This window comes from Phoenix dactylifera, chromosome 14, assembly GCF_009389715.1.
Source record: "Phoenix dactylifera cultivar Barhee BC4 chromosome 14, palm_55x_up_171113_PBpolish2nd_filt_p, whole genome shotgun sequence".
In the NCBI taxonomy this organism is placed as follows: Eukaryota; Viridiplantae; Streptophyta; class Magnoliopsida; order Arecales; family Arecaceae; genus Phoenix; species Phoenix dactylifera.
In genome coordinates, this window is record NC_052405.1 from 9,532,144 (window position 1) to 9,552,585 (window position 20,442).

Here is a 20,442-nt window from a genome sequence, read left to right on the forward strand (position 1 = left end):
GAGAAGAGGGCCGTGTGGTTGGTAGATACAAGGAGCTGGCTCTTATAGATGCAATATTGACCGTTTGATCCATGAAACCACATGATAAGCCCGCCTGATGCTTACCGGCGCGTTTGGTTCGCGGAAAAAGAAGGGAAAAAAGTGTGGTCAACAAAAAAGTAATGAGATGCATCTTGTTTCGTTGGAGTTTTCAAAAAAGAGAAATGGAAAAATTGTATTTCCATGGGAATATGATTTGCACATTTCATCGAAAAGTTTTTCCCATGAGGCAGGAATCACTCCATATTTATTTTTTTTCAAAATGCCCCTTCAGCATTAAAGAGACATTAAAAACCTAATTTTTATTAAGGGTATAATAGGAATTACACATAACTTTTCCAGGAAAGTGGATGGTCAACCAAACATAAGCACTCTGAAAATTCGTCATTTTCCCATGTTTAACCAAACATACCAAAAGTACATTTCCAGGCATTCTCTTTCTACGAATCTTCTTCCCAGGTATCATATTCCTAGGAGGAAAAATGCTTCCCGCGAACCAAACGAGTCTTACGTGTTTGGTGCGGTCGGACTGGAAGAACTTTAAAGAGCTAAGGCCGGAAGAACTTTTAGAAGTAGAGCTTTCTTAAATATAGCTTTTATAAAAACCCATTTGATATTTGGTGACTATATTTTTAAAGTAATGTGGCACTTTAACATGCGTTAAACAAACTGAAAATGTACTTTTGGTATAACAAAATAATCATAAAGAACATTACATATTATTATCCAACAGAGTATAATAAAATATAATATATATTAATACATAAATATATGATATAGTATAATATTACTATAATATAATATAATATTATTATAATATAGTAATATAATATTGTATACTATAGCATAATAATTTAATATAATATTAAATTATTTAATATAACATATCAATGTTGTTAGGATCCCATGCATGCTGCAGAAAATATCAGAAATATTCAATGCACAGCGAAAAGGCATGCGCGAGATCCCATTCATCACATGAACGTATTTTAAAACCGTCGTTTGTAGATAGATTAGGATTAAATACTTTTAAACCATTTTATAAGAAGATCATATCTTCATCTTGTGCGGGTAGATGATCACCGCAAACTGATGATCGTGGTATTTGATGGAGATTCGATTGAAGCCGCACACTCGTCCGACCTCTACAGGTATCCACACGAGGCAGAGGACCGATCGAAACTTTCGTATCTCCCCGGGGTGCTAGTTTCCTTGCAAAGATGGCTTTTGATGGCTGAAATCCTCTCCTTTGAATCAACTCTTGATTGCCTTGAGAGGAGAAAGAAGAAGGAAGAGCCAAGGAAGAAGATCTAAAGGCCCTTTTGCAGCCTTTTCTTTTTCCTTGCTGTGGAACCAAAAGGAGGAAGGAGGAGGCCACGCCAAAGCTTCCTTTTCCCTTCTCTTCTTGCGGCTGAAAGGAGGAATGAGAGGGGGTGGTGTGCTGCCGAAATGCCGAAGGAAAGCATGGAGAGGAGGGGCCGAAATCCCTCCTCCTTTTGAACTCCAAAGGGATAAAGATGAGCTCCTATTTTTTAGGAGCTCATCTTTATCCTCTTAGATGGCTAGCTAGGAGGGGCGTAGGCCCCTCCTTTTTCTTCCACGCAAAGCCCAAAGGGAGGGGCGTACGCCCCTCCCTCTTATCCATTTAAATCAGCCCCCACTTAATCAAATTAAGTGGGGAGGATTGGGTCTAATGCATGGGTCCAATCCTATTCAAAATAGGATTAAGTGCACCTCTTTTCCTTTCCTTTCAAATCCTAATCTAATTAGGATTTAATTGAACTATGACTCAATTGAACTCTTCAATCCTAATCTAATTAGGAGTCATTAGATTAATTAGATTAAAATTAATTAGGACTTAAGAACTCCTAATCTAATTAGGACAACTCAAATTTCAATCCTAATCCAATTAGGACTTTAGAAATCCTACTCCAAGTAGGACTCTAATTTTAATTTGAAATCCTAATCCAATTAGAACTCTAAGAATCCTACTCTAAGTAGGACTCACGATCAAGTCCAATTAATTAAATTAAATTGCAATCCAATTGCAATTATTCCTTCTTCAACTCACTAACTTTTAGTGGGTTAACCAATTATCAATCAAATTGATTATTTGTGATTCCCAATCACAATTCAACCATCGAATCGGTCAATACCTCTAATGTGTGTGACCCCATAAATTCTATTCTGTCTGGTAGTGAGATATATTGCGATCTCTATCACAATATCATTGAAAACTCCTTTCAATGGGTTGAAACAATTCCAACTCAACTCACCAGGGATCATCGACCATCAAGATGGTCCCTGTGAGTCTCACCATCCACCAGTGACACCTAGCAGCATGTAGTGGCTACCCAGCAGAATGAAATGATGAACCTTTGTTGGGAATTGTATCCTAAATGTCAATCGTCAGCATATTGATGATTGAATTTTGTAAATGAATTGATAAATTAATAAAGTATTATTTGGCATTATTCATCATTTCATCTTCAAATGAACTCTTATATGATGAAGTCCTTAGGACTTATGTTATGATAAAGGAGGATTTATCTTTGAGTCCTTAAACTTGTTCGCGACCAAATGATATGTTGTTACTAGGACGACAACATTATCGAGATTAGGTCGTTGTGTGACATATACGTTGGTTGTCCTCTTAACCAAGGAGTGTGGAGACACTGGTATGCCATACAGGTGAAGTGTAGGAGTACATTTCACTGAACGTGACCAATTCCGGAACGCTCTACTGTCGAGAGATGTTCCGAGTGGATATGGATATAAGTTTGGCCCTCTGACCTGAGATCGCAACCTGTGACTAGCAAGCAACTCACTGTACTTTGGTACCGGACTACCTGAATTTCTAATTCAGTGACGGAAGGTCACTGGGTGCAATCAAGTACTTGCGTAGTCAGTTGTGAGTCGAGATGGAATTGACCCCTCCTGCAAACAGGAGATAATGTCTTGTGATTAATTTAGCAAAACCTTGGCCAGGATAATCTCAGTGAGGAGTCACGGGATATCTAAAGTTAATCACATAATGGATGTACTAATTATAGGGTTGACAGTGAGCTCTAAGTCATCCTGGCATTAGGAGTCAAAGGGATTGAATTATACAGTAACCATAGTTCAGGGTTCCAGAATATTTGCTTCGCATATATTTGGCCTATTCGGACGTCGGGTACCATTGCTAGATGGTCACATCGATTAGTGTAGGAAGTCGTTCCTATACTACCGGCTTAGGTTCAAACCTATGAGGTCACACGCATAGAAGATTCCTGATTGATCAAGAAGGCTGATGAATGATTAAGAATCATTCGGGGGTAATTTGGTCAATTCGATTGACAAATTATCTTATAAAATAATTAAAGTAATTATCAGAGGATTAATTAGTAATTAGATTGCTAATGAACTCAATTGGATTGAGTAATTAGACTAAGGATGAGCCAAATTGAATTAGATTCAATTCTGGGCTCAATCAGGGTTTTTGACCTGATTGGATTAGGTCTGAATCAAGAGGACTTAGGTTGACCAAATTAAATTAGATTAAATTTGTGCTTAATTAGGGATTGACCTAATTGGATTAGGTTCAACCCATGGTAATTGAATCATTCTAATTGTTAGGATTTAATTAAATTAAATGGGTTTGATCTGAAACTATTCGGATCTTGAAATCCACTTGTCACATATCCATGCATGGCGCCATAAATTGATTTTTAATATGATTAAAAATTAATTTAATTTATTTAATGGTGCCATGGGACACTTGGCAACATCAGGGACCTCTTTCATCATTAGATGGGTCGAAATGGAGAGATAAATTCATGAAAAGAATTGGATAAGATCAAATTCTCTCTCTTCATGACATATGCCATCCTTATCTTTATCTCACTTCTAATTAAGGTTGAATTTCGAATTTAATCACCACAAAATCACCACGTGACCCTCTAATCTGATTAGGGGCATGGGAATTTCGAAATTGAAAGAGGGAAGTGGCAACATGATGAATGGTTTAGATTAGATCAAGCTTCATCATGTAATGGCACATGAACTTGAATTTTGAATTCAAAATTCAAAACCCCACAAAATCCTCCACAAATATGGGATGGTTGGCATGAAGTTAGGTAGGAGAGCAACATTAAAAGGACCTCCATCATCTGGTGGTCGAATTCAAGGAAAAAAGAGAGAAAAAGAAGAAGAAAAAAGGAAAAAGAAAAGAGAGGAACCCTAGTTCATGCATGGAAAAATTCTGCATTCAATCTAGCTGACTTCTTCCTCCTCTAAGTCCATCGCGCCATTAGTGTTAGGGGTCCCTGATAAGAGTCTTTAGATCAGATCTAAGTCCTCTTCAATCCCTTTAAACCTTTCCTCCAAGTTCTTCCAAGAAGGCGGATCAAAAGTTGATAGTGTTTGGAAGATCAAATTTCAGCCTCAAGAAATTCTGCGCAAGCTAGCACTTCCGCAGGATTGGATCTCTTCAGGAACTTCGCGTGGACTTTTCGTAGAGGCCATTCGTGTGCGTGGCTGCGAAGTCGAGGATCAGATCCACAAGTTTCATCCATCATAAAAGGTATTAATCCTACATTAATCTTTTATTATGGTGTCAAGATCTAGGTCTGATTCCCCGAGGTTTTACCCTCTTTTGGGGCTCCTCACGGAGATATCTCCAGAATCCATTCAATGGATATTCGGAGATTAATCGGAATAGAGTTCTTAAGTTTCAGATCTGATAGTTAATCATGCATGAAAGTTTTAGCATAATTGTTTAAACGATTCCGGCATAATCCTATGTGTTCTTAAGGTGCTGATTTCTAGATTTGATCTTGTAAGCATGCATGAATTAAATTGTTTGATTCGATTTTTCTGCTGCGTTTTAAAACTTAAAAAGAACTACGTATGGCTTGATCCCCCTTATGAAGGGGTACGTAGGCAACCCGATCAGGTTCAGCCATGGTTTTAAAAAAAAAAAAAAACCGCATGCTTAACACCGAAGAACCTAGGATTCACTTTCAGTGGTATCAGAGCAAAGGTCCAAGAGTTGTGACCGATCTCCGGAAACTCTCACGCGTGATCATGTGACGAAGCGTGGCTCTCCGTCCGGAGGCGTATAGAGATGCGTGCTCTGATAGGTATACATGGGTGTCACCCTATTTTTAATAGGACCGAACCCATGTAGGAGTGGAGACTCCCCCCATCAGTGGTATCAGAGCCAGGTTCATGTTTAAACTTTTATGTTTTAATTCTTGTAATTAAATCTGAAATCATGAGCATGCTTAGATTAGATCTAAAGTATTTTTTATGATTGATTTAATTGCTGATTATGCATGATTAACTAGATCTGAAATTTTGAATGCATATGATGCATGTTTGTGTTAAGATTTGTAACATAAATAAATCTGAAATCATAATATTGTTTAGATTAGATCTAAATAAAATTTATGATTCATATGATCTCTGATTTTAATGAACAAATCAGATCTGAAAATAAAAGTGAAAAAACAAATACATAAGATGTATGTTGTTTGTATTAATTCATGTTGTTATGTATATGTGATGCATGAACATTAAATATAATGACTTAAACATGAATTTAATCTGATTACATGTGATTAATTACAAAAACTCAGATCTGAAAATATGTTTTAAGAACTGAAAGATTGTAATTAATATGTAATTAAAAAAAAATATGCAATGATCAAAACTTTCATAAGTCTAAACTTAATTGAGAATTAAGTGTTATGAAATAGAATTGTAACTCAATTAATTGACATTGCATAATTCTTTGGGCATATGGGTTAGCTTGAATCAAGTTCCTAGGATTGGGTTAGACCTAAGGTTAGAATCATACATGGACAAATAGAATTAATTGATCAAATCTAATTAAGTAGTAACTAGATTAGGTCAAGAAAATTCTAGATCAATTTACAATAGTTGTAGATGGATCAAGTCCATGTCTTTGATTAGACCAAGATGGAACTTGATTTAGGCTCAGAGGTGTAGCCCGAGTCATTTGAGTAATCAAATCGAAATTGATTAACCAGTCGGTGTCTAAGGTAAGTTTGGCAGTTTTGACCGGTGGTTTTTAATTGGGAGCTACTCGCACTGATTCGTCTTTGCCGAGTTAATGGCATATCCCTTCCACCGATCTCACTTACCTGGCCGACATGGTCAATCACATTTTGATTGGATCACTTAATGATTCGAGTTAGCCCATGCCTATAAGGAAAATCAGTTTGACTGATTTAGGTGTCTCCTTAACCGGTTTGAGTCTAATCTGATTTGGTGAAGTCAGTGGGAGAAATTAGACTAACCGGATCTTCTCATCTATCCTAATTATGAAATCCTCCAAAATTATTAGGTCCTTAAAATGAAATGGTTATGGGGATAACTAGGTCATAGCCTTCCATTAAGTTGGGTGATAATGGGTCCAATGTTTTGATAATTATTGGAGGCGCGACACGCCTGGTACTTATCAAGCATTGGAATTGTCATTCAATATATGATGAGTTAAGTGTACCTTCAATAGGCGGTCAGGTGAGCCGAGCCACACTCGGGCTTGGTCGTCTATTAGTTGATTAGACTTAACCCTATCATTTAATGGTTGGACCTGACTAGGGTATTCGGTGGAGGCGCCACACGCCTACCGAAGAACCTAGGGCAAAATTATCACTAGAAGTTGCTTGGTGAAGCAACTGGTTTAGAACCTACCAATAGGTGCATATGGGTTAGCCGAGCCACACTCGGGCCTATATGCGATCTATTGGGTTCTAGTGCCCACTAAAGAATTAGGAGTAATTTTTCGAATTGGAGGTAGAGGCTACCAATTTGTATAAAATAGTGGGAGTATCTTTAGACTAAAGTCCAAGTCTACTGTGTTTAGTCAATTCATATACTAATAGCCAAATTTTCTTTTATGTAGAAATGGCCACAAGTTTGTCACTTCGCTCATTATTGGATAATGACAAGTTGACTAGTCCCAACTTCAATAATTGGTATAGAAAGCTGAAAACTCAGCATAGTCAGACCAAAAGGATTAAGGATGACCAAAGTCAGGCAGAATGCTTCTATTGTAAGAAGCAGGGGCATTGGAAGAGGAATTGTCCTCAGTACCTTACCTCACTTGACCCGAACAGGCTAAGCAAGAGAAAAGGGCAATCAGTTGCTGATCAAGGTATTTATATGATAACACCTTGTAATTTCTCTATATGTGATAATTCAACCTGGGTATTAGATACTGGAAGTCCGTTTAATATATGCAATTCATTGCAAGGACTTCAGGTCAATGAGAGATTTGAAAACAGCGAGAGATTCCTGAATGTTGGAGATGGAAGATCTGTTCCAGTTCTAGCTTTAGGAAATCTCAAACTTGTTTTCAATTCTCATGTAGTTGTCTTGAGTGATTGTCACTATTGTCCTGCATTCTTATTGAATGTAATTTCCGTAGGCCTTTTGGCCATGAACGGTTATGAAATTTCAATAAAGAAATATTCTTGTGATATCATTATGAATGGTGTTACTGTAATGAATGGACAATTGAGCAATGGCATCTACTTGTTATCACAACTTGTTAATGTAATGTACACGTCAAGTAAGCGTCCTAGAATAGATAATGTCACGGATGTCTACCTTTGGCATCATAGGCTAGGTCATATTAACAAGAACAGGATGAACAGGTTAAGTAAAGAGGGAATCCTCAATGTTAATGATTGTGAATCATTGACAACCTGTGAGTCATGTCTTCTTGGTAAGATGACCAAATCACCTTTTACCGGAAAAGGTGAACGAGCCAGTGATTTATTGACCCTTGTACATTCTGATGTATGTGGGCCAATAAGCACAGATGCTAGAGGTGGGTATTCATATTTCATTACATTTACAGACGACCTTTCTAGGTATGGTTATGTCTATTTAATGAGACATAAATCTGAAGCATTTGAAATGTTCAAATTGTATCGTAATGAAGTAGAAAAACAAACTGGAAAGAGTATTAAAACTCTTCGATCAGATCGAGGAGGCGAATACCTTTCCAATGAGTTTTTGACATATTTAGGAGAGAATGGGATTCTCTCCCAATGGACTCCTCCTGGTACACCACAGTATAACGGTGTATCAGAAAGAAGAAATCGAACTCTGTTAGACATGGTTCGATCCATGATGGGGTTTGCAAGTCTGCCCATATCCTTTTGGGGATATGCACTTGAGTCAGCCTGCTACATTCTAAATAAGGTTCCAAGTAAGTCTGTAAATAAAACACCACATGAGATGTGGACTGGACGTAAGCCAATGCTGTCTCACCTTAGGGTTTGGGGGTGTCCAGCATATGTCAAACGTTTGAAGACAGACAAACTTGAACCCAAGTCTGACAAATGTTTCTTTGTTGGTTATCCTAAAGAAACTAAAGGATATTACTTCTACTTTGCTGAAGAACAAAAGTTATTCGTAAGCAATAGAGCTGTTTTCTTAGAGAAAGAATTCCTTAGTGAAGGAACTAAAAGCTCTAATGTTGAGCTTAGGGAAGTTCAACATGTAGAAGATCCGACACCATCTACTGAACTAGTTGAGTCAGATTTGATTAGATCAGATCCAGAACCCATCTTAGATGCACCATTAAGGCGATCAGGTAGAGTACCACGTCAGCCGGACAGATACTACGGTTTCTTGGTCCAGGACGGGGATCCTGTCGAACTTGATGAAAACAATGAGGATCCGATCACCTATATGGATGCTATGCAGAGGCATGACTCTGATGCATGGCTTGGAGCCATGCAATCCGAAATGGAATCCATGAAGGTCAATGATGTATGGACATTAGTTGACCCACCCGAAGGGATTAAACCCATAGGGTGTAAGTGGATTTTCAAAAGAAAACGGGGCGCAGACGGAAAAGTAGAGACCTATAAAACCCGTCTGGTTGCCAAGGGATATCGTCAACGTTATGGTATTGACTATGACGAGACGTTTTCTCCTGTGGCAATGCTCAAATCCATTCGGATTATGCTTGCGATAGCAGCACACTTAGATTATGAAATCTGGCAGATGGATGTTAAAACCGCTTTTCTAAATGGAGATTTAGAAGAAGAGGTGTATATGATGCAACCTGAAGGTTTTATATCTGCAGATGAGTCTAAGGTGTGCAAGCTTCAAAAATCCATTTATGGATTAAAGCAAGCTTCACGGAGTTGGAACATACGATTTGATAAGGTGATCAAATCATATGGCTTCATTAAGAATGAAGAGGAACCTTGCATTTATAAATGGGCAAATGGTTCAGTTATTATATTTCTTGTTTTGTATGTGGATGACATTCTTTTAATCGGGAATGACATTCCTGCATTACAAGGAATAAAGGTTTGGCTATCATCTCAATTTGCCATGAAGGATTTGGGAGAAGCATCTTACATCCTAGGGATGAAGATCTACAGAGATAGATCTAGAAGATTGCTTGGATTATCCCAATCCACATACATTGATACTATACTAAAAAGGTTCAGTATGATTAATTCCAAGAAAGGCTATCTTCCAATGGGCCATGGAATTAACCTCTCTAAAAGGGATTGTCCGACAACCTCTCAAGAAAGAGAGACTATGGATAGAATTCCATATGCTTCGGCAGTGGGATCTATAATGTATGCCATGACATGTACTAGACCAGACGTGGCATACTCACTAGGAGTAGTGAGTAGATACCAGTCTGATCCAGGTAGCAACCACTGGAAGGTTGTCAAAACCATCCTTAAGTATTTGAGAAATACTAAAGATCAGTGGCTTGTCTACGGTGATTCTGACTTAAAACTTGAGGGATATACCGATTCAAGTTTTCAGTCAGATCAAGATGATAGCAAGAGCGTGTCGGGATATATCTTCACTCTTAAGGGTGGGGCCATCTGCTGGAAGAGTTCCAAGCAGCATACAGTGGCAGATTCTACATGTGAAGCAGAATACATTGCAGCACCTGATGCAGCCAAGGAAGCCGTATGGTTGCGCAAGTTCATCACCGAGCTGGGAGTGGCACCTTCCATTGATGGTCCAGTTCCTATATTTTGTGATAACACTGGAGCCATAGCTCAGGCAAAGGAACCTAAAGCACATCAGCGGACCAAGCATATTCTGCGACGTTATCACCTGGTTCGAGAGATTATAGAACGAGGTGATATTGATCTTCAGAAAATTGACACAAAAGAAAATCTAGCTGACCCATTTACCAAAGTCCTCGGCATCAAAGAGTTCAACGAACACAAGTCGAAGATGGGTATTAGATACTGTGCCGATTGGCTTTAGGCTAAGTGGGAGTTGTTGGGAATTGTATCCTAAATGTCAATCGTCAGCATATTGATGATTGAATTTTGTAAATGAATTGATAAATTAATAAAGTATTATTTGGCATTATTCATCATTTCATCTTCAAATGAACTCTTATATGATGAAGTCCTTAGGACTTATGTTATGATAAAGGAGGATTTATCTTTTAGTCCTTAAACTTGTTCGCGACCAAATGATATGTTGTTACTAGGACGACAACATTATCGAGATTAGGTCGTTGTGTGACATATACGTTGGTTGTCCTCTTAACCAAGGAGTGTGGAGACACTGGTATGCCATACAGGTGAAGTGTAGGAGTACATTTCACTGAACGTGACCAATTTCGGAACGCTCTACTGTCGAGAGATGTTCCGAGTGGATATGGATATAAGTTTGGCCCTCTGACCTGAGATCGCAACCTGTGACTAGCAAGCAACTCACTGTACTTTGGTACCGGACTACCTGAATTTCTAATTCAGTGACGGAAGGTCACTGGGTGCAATCAAGTACTTGCGTAGTCAGTTGTGAGTCGAGATGGAATTGACCCCTCCTGCAAACAGGAGATAATGTCTTGTGATTAATTTAGCAAAACCTTGGCCAGGGTAATCTCAGTGAGGAGTCACGGGATATCTAAAGTTAATCACATAATGGATGTACTAATTATAGGGTTGACAGTGAGCTCTAAGTCATCCTGGCATTAGGAGTCAAAGGGATTGAATTATACAGTAACCATAGTTCAGGGTTCCAGAATATTTGCTTCGCATATATTCGGCCTATTCGGACGTCGGGTACCATTGCTAGATGGTCACATCGATTAGTGTAGGAAGTCGTTCCTATACTACCGGCTTAGGTTCGAACCTATGAGGTCACACGCATAGAAGATTCCTGATTGATCAAGAAGGCTGATGAATGATTAAGAATCATTCAGGGATAATTTGGTCAATTCGATTGACAAATTATCTTATAAAATAATTAAAGTAATTATCAGAGGATTAATTAGTAATTAGATTGCTAATGAACTCAATTGGATTGAGTAATTAGACTAAGGATGAGCCAAATTGAATTAGATTCAATTCTGGGCTCAATCAGGGTTTTTGACCTGATTGGATTAGGTCTGAATCAAGAGGACTTAGGTTGACCAAATTAAATTAGATTAAATTTGTGCTTAATTAGGGATTGACCTAATTGGATTAGGTTCAACCCATGGTAATTGAATCATTCTAATTGTTAGGATTTAATTAAATTAAATGGGTTTGATCTGAAACTATTCGGATCTTGAAATCCACTTGTCACATATCCATGCATGGCGCCATAAATTGATTTTTAATATGATTAAAAATTAATTTAATTTATTTAATGGTGCCATGGGACACTTGGCAACATCAGGGACCTCTTTCATCATTAGATGGGTCGAAATGGAGAGATAAATTCATGAAAAGAATTGGATAAGATCAAATTCTCTCTCTTCATGACATATGCCATCCTTATCTTTATCTCACTTCTAATTAAGGTTGAATTTCGAATTTAATCACCACAAAATCACCACGTGACCCTCTAATCTGATTAGGGGCATGGGAATTTCGAAATTGAAAGAGGGAAGTGGCAACATGATGAATGGTTTAGATTAGATCAAGCTTCATCATGTAATGGCACATGAACTTGAATTTTGAATTCAAAATTCAAAACCCCACAAAATCCTCCACAAATATGGGATGGTTGGCATGAAGTTAGGTAGGAGAGCAACATTAAAAGGACCTCCATCATCTGGTGGTCGAATTCAAGGAAAAAAGAGAGAAAAAGAAGAAGAAAAAAGGGAAAAGAAAAGAGAGGAACCCTAGTTCATGCATGGAAAAATTCTGCATTCAATCTAGCTGACTTCTTCCTCCTCTAAGTCCATCGCGCCATTAGTGTTAGGGGTCCCTGATAAGAGTCTTTAGATCAGATCTAAGTCCTCTTCAATCCCTTTAAACCTTTCCTCCAAGTTCTTCCAAGAAGGCGGATCAAAAGTTGATAGTGTTTGGAAGATCAAATTTCAGCCTCAAGAAATTCTGCGCAAGCTAGCACTTCCGCAGGATTGGATCTCTTCAGGAACTTCGCGTGGACTTTTCGTAGAGGCCATTCGTGTGCGTGGCTGCGAAGTCGAGGATCAGATCCACAAGTTTCATCCATCATAAAAGGTATTAATCCTACATTAATCTTTTATTATGGTGTCAAGATCTAGGTCTGATTCCCCGAGGTTTTACCCTCTTTTGGGGCTCCTCACGGAGATATCTCCAGAATCCATTCAATGGATATTCGGAGATTAATCGGAATAGAGTTCTTAAGTTTCAGATCTGATAGTTAATCATGCATGAAAGTTTTAGCATAATTGTTTAAACGATTCCGGCATAATCCTATGTGTTCTTAAGGTGCTGATTTCTAGATTTGATCTTGTAAGCATGCATGAATTAAATTGTTTGATTCGATTTTTCCGCTGCGTTTTAAAACTTAAAAAGAACTACGTATGGCTTGATCCCCCTTATGAAGGGGTACGTAGGCAACCCGATCAGGTTCAGCCATGGTTTTAAAAAAAAAAAAAAAAAACCGCATGCTTAACACCGAAGAACCTAGGATTCACTTTCAACCTTTAGGTGCAGTTATCGTATGATACAGTCTTTCTATCGTGGATCTTCTACAGATCGGAGGTCATGGATAACTCGTCAAACCCTATCGTCTGTCATATGTCTAGATTTATTCGACTTAAGTTCGAGAGTGGAAAACTCTTTCTTTACTATACATACTGTCCTGGCCAAGGTCTTACGAACTCAGTCTTATAAATCACATAGGATCGATCACTCCTCATTTATCAGGGTCGATAGATTACATGTAGGTGCATACCCTACTTCTACAGTGAACCTACTGCAGCCAATCTACACTACAAGGACTCATATGACTAGAGACCATGTATATGTGTAGTCAAACTACAATAACCTCACTGTGAGTAGCCGAAGCACCGCAGGTCAAAGGATCAGTCACACTACTACAACATCAAACAAGTCACTGACGAGTGGATAGACATCCAAGTGACTTCTTGTCTTGGTCACGCTCAGTACCCTTGTTCTCTAATAAGCACCTGCACTATCACTTCAGTGTCCCTACACTGTGGACTCAAGTCTCGTCCATCCATAAGGAAAGCGATATGTGCACTGATCTCATCGAATCGATCACCGTCATCATGATGATCTATTGATCAGGAGCATTTAGAAATTAATCACCAATGATACATGGCTCAAATTCTCAACTCTTGAGAATATGTATCATCATATTATTAATTCCTTGGACGATTCATAGACATATAAACAATATGAATGAAAAAGATGCCCATTTATTATTCAATAATAATAAAGTCAAGTACAAAACTATGTCTCAGACTTAATAATGTGTCAGCCAGATTGGCTTCTAGGGCATATATCTAACAAATATATTATGATATAATGTAATATAATGTTATATTTATAGTATAATATAATAAAAAAGGTATAAAATATTATAATTATTAGTATAGATAAATTTTTCATAATATAACATAATATTAAATTATTTAACATAACATATTAATGTATTATGATATAATGTAATATAATATTATATTTATAGTATAATACAATAATAAAGATATAAAATATTATAATTATTAATGTAAATTAATTTTTCGTCCTCCTGCAGATTTTCAAAATTATAAAGGGATATTTTGTGTAATTGTTATATTTTATTACGGATATTTTGGTCAAAAAAATAGCTTTCCGACAGGGACCTAAAGAATTTTTTTCGAAAAACTCCAAAATGGAGCTTCTCCCAAAAAGCTGTTTTTAACTTTTTGGAAAAGCTAAAACAACTTTCCAAAATTTTTACCAAACACCCCTTTTTTAATCTTAAAGCATTTTTGGAGGGCGAGAAAGCGTTTTTTGGCCCTCCGAAAGCTCCTTTAAACGAGGCCTCAGTAATCTTTAGCACCGGCCAATCACACATGTTGTGCTTCCACGTATAGATTAAGATTTGCAAAATTTGTTTTGGTTGAGTTATATCATTTGTTTTAACTGATATTTGAATAGTATTTTGCTCTGTATTGAGTAAGATTTGGTAAGTTTTAAGTGAGTAGGTTTGGCTGCCACTTGGCGCTAGGCTGCAAAACTATCCTATATTAAGTCGCAACTTGCAACTAATTTTGCATGTATCCAAATTGCAAATAGATTCGCTGTTGCAACCTGGTGGCTAAATGTCGGTCCTATAAGAGGAGTTTGAAGGCTGCCATATAAATTCTCAAGTGAGCTCACCAAGATTATACTTCCATTAATATGCATGTAAACCTACATCACAATTCAAATGTCCAGAGTTTGGACGCCCCAAAATCAAATGATCCGAGGAATCAAAAATGTCATCGCAGAAAACCTGAATTTGGATGTGGTTATTTTTCCACATATAACTCAATTCACCATGCCCCCCAAAATCTAGCCCCTCAATCATTTGGAGATAAACTTCTTCAACCACAATCTTAATTGAAAATTTGGGTCTTAGATCATTCACCATATGATCCACAGAGAGGGGAAGGGAAAGATATCTCTTTGCATCATCATATACAGAATGCCATTGGGCAAAATCCTGGTACCCAAATAAACTTCATGCTACATGACAAGGTGCAATTCACAGGAACGGTGCAACAAAGGATTGCAGTATGAAACACCAATCTGCATGTAATATTGGAAATGGAACATTTTTTTTAAAAAAATGCCTCTCTTGGTACCAAGGTTGGGCCCTAGGAGTTGAACAATGAAAAAAAATATCAGAAACATGAATTTACCTAGTTAAATTTTGATCAAGCAACCACGAATATGGAAGTCAGAGCAGGACAAACCTCATCACCGTCTGAAGCCATTGGAAGAGTGAATTTTCTTGCAGCGTAGCCATTCCTACGAAGCAATGTCTGGAGACTGAAGCAAACATGGGAGAGAACGGGTGATCAAAGTCTTGGATTCAAATGTATTTATCCCACTTGGGGATATAACTGGATTAGCATGGCAGAACTCTAGCGTGTTAGTCAGCTGGCATGACACGCCTTTTCCTCCACCTTTGAGGGTAATCACTAATCAGCTGGCATCATATACATCAGTTGCCGCAGAAAGATCGTGAGGCTAATTCCTTTTGTTTAAAAAGCCATTTTTTTCACACCTTCTATTTTCTATAACAATCCAAAATTATATCCAAAATGGCTAGTGAAAATATTATTTGGATTCTTTAATTTTATATAAATATCCAACATTTATCCAGCGAATAACTGATGTGAAATTAAACACACAAGTCCTCACATACTTTCTTGTTTAAGCCTCCTCGTCAGACTAAGGATTCAAATCTAAACACCACCACGATCGACCTGTGGTCAGCCTTAATAAATCAATGTTTCAGTGCCCCCTAATCCACATAGATTATGGACTGAATCCACTCTGATACCATTTGTAACAACTCAAAACTTCATCCAAAATGATTAGCAAGAAAATATTATTTGAATAACCGATATAAGACTAAACACACGTCCGCACGGATCTTCATGTAGCTCTGATATCATTTGTAACAACCTAAGACTTGAATATTATTTAAATTTCTTGATCATGTACAAGTACTCAAAATCTAACAAATAACCGATGTAAAATTCAACATACATCCACACAAATCTTTACATCTTCCCATGCCGTGAACGTACAAAATCAGAGCAAATTTTCCACCATACATTGTACACAAGATCAAAAATGGCATAATTGCACAACCAGCTGCATAATGATGATTGAATGAACATCCAATAGTTTCCTGAGTACATCACTGAGAAAATAAAAAAGAATAAGATAATATGAATATGCATCAAGCTGGAGAATTTCATCATCAGGATAACCAGCATCATGCTCTGCTGGTGGTGAGGACTGAGGATTGGAATAAGTTGCAACTTGCGAGTCAATCATTTATGCCCAAAACAGCTCATTCAGAGAACAAGCTTTCACTAGATACAGCTCAGCGACATCCAGGCAGACCAAAGTTTCCACTGTAGCAAAACCTGCTTACAGCTCACAACCACCTGTACTGGACCTATCATCAGTCTAACATAGCTGCGGGGATTCCCCACCTACACAAGACTCAAGACTACAGTACAGCCCTGCACATTAGAGGAAATAACACAACAAAATTGAAAATATACCAATATGAACAATGAGCAAACCTTGTTTAAATGTTCGACTGCCAGAAACACCTTTACATTAGTACTTTCTTTACCACAAAACTGATATCATTTGAGAGAACAGAAAGAGAAGGAAAAAAAAAAAAAACTTGCAGATCGTTCTTAGATTGTCGGAACTTCTCTAAGTGGAACCATGGGCCTGCCAGGGAGCGGGGGGGACCCAGAAGGTGAACCAATGTAGAGGGAACCCCGAGCAAAGAAGCGAACATCGCCTATGCCTTCTGTTTGTGGGGATTCATCCTTGATCATAGTGCGAAAAGATATGGAGCCAGGCTTGGTGGATGCATCAGAGTTCCTACCTGTGTCTTGATGGCTCTGGTTAGCAATGAGAGAAGCACCATCATAATAGTAGTCATCAAATGGCATTCCTTCAATTTCTATGTGCCCTGTGTCTCTCAGTGCCAGGGAATCGGCCACAGGGAAATATACTAGCATACACATCCCCACCATGGTGCAAAATAACAGCATGAGGAAGGCTAGGAACACAATGGCCTCATAGACCAAATTGCCTGGGCGGGGGAGGACAGAGAACCCAAGGAGGAGAACCCTAAATGGCAGGAAGAGGATAACTGAAGACATCAGCACATAAACTCTTCGTCGCAGTCCCTTGTTGATCACCAAGGACAACAACCGGGTTCCAACACATGTGACACAGCTGATCAGAAGGACATAAAAAATCCCAAGAACTATAGTGCTCAGTAAGGGATAAGTGCATACACTGCTGTCATTGGTTAAAGAATAGGTGCATGTGAAGAACTTTGACATCTTTGTTCTCTTGCTGCTCTTCTCATTATTAAACATGGGTCCAACTAAAATCAGGACAAATTGCATGATGAATATCGGAAGGCAAGAAAAGAGAACGTAGCTGATGGTCTTTCTGTTCCATCGTTGGCTCAGAGTGTCCGATTGCCTCTTCTGCAATGCGGCATGGAGAAGGAATGCAAGCATCAAAAACATACTTGGTTCTGCAAACCCTAAATTTGAGAGGACATAGAATTTGCAGACACTCTTCTGCCATGGTTGGCTGGAAAAGGGACTTCCTTTTTCTTTCAGAAAAGTTAGCCTAACAATCTCTCCAAAACCCCACCAAATTGCAACTAGAATCAGAGCAATGCGAGCAATCCAAGGCCCATTAAAGTAATTGAGCTGGGCAAAACCTCTTCGTCGGATCTGTAACTGGAAGTACAAAGAACGATATATGCAGACTAGGCCCAGAATAGCAGTTAGAGAGACGAGGGATATCGTCACCACACCGATTGCATCGGCAGCGATTCTGGTCAGGGGCATCACCCAAAACACAGATTCCACGCATGCTCTCTGCCAGCAAGGATACCAAAGTTGCCCGCAGGTACGGCTAAATCAGCCACCTCCTCAAGAGTATGGAATAGATTTGTTTTGTATCAAGCACCACTAGCCTTCTCATGTGCAACAATCATTATTTCCATCCTTGAGAGTATGCTTCAGTTGTCAAACCACCAATAACCATCTATAATCCAAAAGAATAATTGTCCCACCGCTTCATTCAATCCAAAACCTTGAAATAATACTTCTTGTTAATGGAGCTGCGTGCAGTAGATTTCTTGTGCATATGAAACTTAACAGAAACCCTATAGAACAGAAAATGAAATGTCACAAAGGCTACAATTTAAAAGACACTAAATGATAAATGTTACTTCCAATAATAGAAAAATAGTTTAGATTGAAAAAGAAAAGAGCAATTGTTAGCAGATAGACAACTTCAATATACTTCAGGGGCTGCATTTTTCGCACTCATCTTCAATATAACATATATTCCAATGAGATTAATGTAAAAACTAGCAAAAAGGAAAAACTACCAAAAAGGCAAAACCACTGGAACAACATTGTAACGGTCTTTGATTACATTATACTATCATAGAATCTCCTTTTTCTTTCTCTTTTTTGGTGATGAACAACACATGCATTTACAGTGTTAGAAACATCATACAAAAATGCACATTAAATATATCTATACAGGAATAAGAACAACCTAGGTTTTTTTATAACTAACCAGGAATATCAACTGCCTCATGAAAATTAAAGTCCACCTCAAGACTCAACTTGGCAATTAAGTAACTAACAAGTACAAAGTTATGCCTACAAACATTGCAATCACAATAATTGGCGCAAATTAAGCCAGTGAAAAGATTAGGAACAAGATTATACTTTTATTTGATTTCCTTACTACATCGCTGTTCCTAGTTTATACTTCCTCTAAGAAGTCACTAAAGCAGAGAACAATAAGAGTGCTGAAGCAATTTCAAATTCAGCAACTACATGTTATAAAAAGATTTTTAAAACCGATAACAAAGGACAATTCAGACATCGGTCACCTTTTGTAAAATATAAAAATAAGTAAGGAAGAAAATCCTATTTAGATAACACTTTGCATTAAAGAATCTGTTGAAACCTCAAAAAACCAAACTTTGGCTGCAGTTTTATACCATCCAGAATTTCAATACCATATATGAACTCTTTGAGGTCAAAGCAAACCACATTAAATCCAAGCACGAACTACTTCATTGACTCAAACGAAAAAGTATGAACTACAGCTTTAAACAAAAAGAAATCATTTTTACGTTTGAATATTAGCAAGAATAACTAAAAAAGACCTTTTTCTTCAACCAAAAAAAATACCCCATTACATCAAAAACCATAGAATCATACAAATCTCTGCTGTATATCCACAAATCGCAAAAGATATCGCATCACAAGAACAAAAAAAAAAAACCCAACAAATTAAGCTTACGTTCCACCATTTAACATGAACCAGATACCGAATTCACCCAAGAAAAAAAATATAAAAATAGAAACAAAGGGACAAGCACGAGTACCTCCAGCAATATTACAAGCATTTGATCAAAAATCCGAGGCGAAGAGATCTTATCAGAAAGAACGCCCCGATCTCGAGCATTTCAAGAGAGATACAGAACGAAATCCCGCGATGCCGGCCTCGGACGTGAGCTCTCGAAGCGGGAATCCGGATTCGAGGAGACTCGAAGGAGATCAGGTAGCTTTCGTCCTCGTAGATCGAAACCCTAGCTATGGAGATGAGAGACTGCGAGAGAGAGGGTGGAGGAGAGGTGAGGGGAGGAGAATGAAAGGAACAAAGAAAAAGCAAGGGGGTGGGGTGAGGGTGAAGCAGGGGAGAGAGGTTGGGTTGCTGACAGGCTGTCTCCAGCTGTCGTCGGGTTCGGTAACCAGGGCGGAGGTTCGGGAATCCAACCGAGCCTAGGTGGCCTCCCGGCCTTTTATTTCCGCAGGCGGAAAAGCCTATACTGCCGTCGAACCATGGTATAAACTAACGGTCGTTACGGCTGTCTCTTTTTTTTTTTTAATTTGGGGTGGGTCATATAACAAAACCTTTTACAGTATTTACTACCCACTGAAGGTCTTTTTTTTGTTTGAAGTCATATAACAAAACCTTTTGCAGTATTTACTACTTTGATATATATTTTTTTCTTGCAATGTGGTTTGAATTTTTTTCATTTTGATTGTAATCTCTAAAAAAAATAATATGTTAGATGCAAAGTTTCTCGTGAAGAATAAATGAACTGCATAAAAAGTATTGAATCGAGCTAGCACCTTATATATGTCATAAGCTAAAAGATTACAATTGTCGTATATGATGACTTAAATTACTTCCATGTTATGCCAATAATGCAATGTTGATTTATAAATAAAAATGCTAATTTTATCATTAGCAGTTTTTAAAAGTTTGTGATTGTAGTTTTTTTAGGAATATGACATATTTTAAAAAAATATGTTATTTCAAAATTTATGGAGAATAAGCATAATGAGGGCCATTGAAAGGTTGCAATCAAAATATATAT

At 37.9% G+C, this 20,442-nt stretch overlaps 1 protein-coding gene across 1 annotated transcript; it reads right to left on the reverse strand.

The window, feature by feature from the left end:
• Window positions 1-16,115: 16,115 nt before the first annotated feature.
• Window positions 16,116-19,727, reverse strand: LOC103704773. The gene is made up of 2 exons (XM_008788197.4): window positions 19,444-19,727; window positions 16,116-18,198 (listed from the first exon to the last, which is right to left on the reverse strand). Exon 2 carries the CDS (start codon window positions 17,876-17,878, stop codon window positions 16,694-16,696), a length of 1,185 nt encoding a protein of 394 aa, XP_008786419.1. The 5' UTR covers window positions 17,879-18,198; window positions 19,444-19,727; the 3' UTR covers window positions 16,116-16,693.
• Window positions 19,728-20,442: the final 715 nt, after the last annotated feature.

Excerpts from the sequence above, each read along its gene's own strand:
- LOC103704773 (XM_008788197.4), bottom strand. The coding sequence starts at position 17,878 with ATGCCCCTGACCAGAATCGCTGCCGATGCAATCGGTGTGGTGACGATA.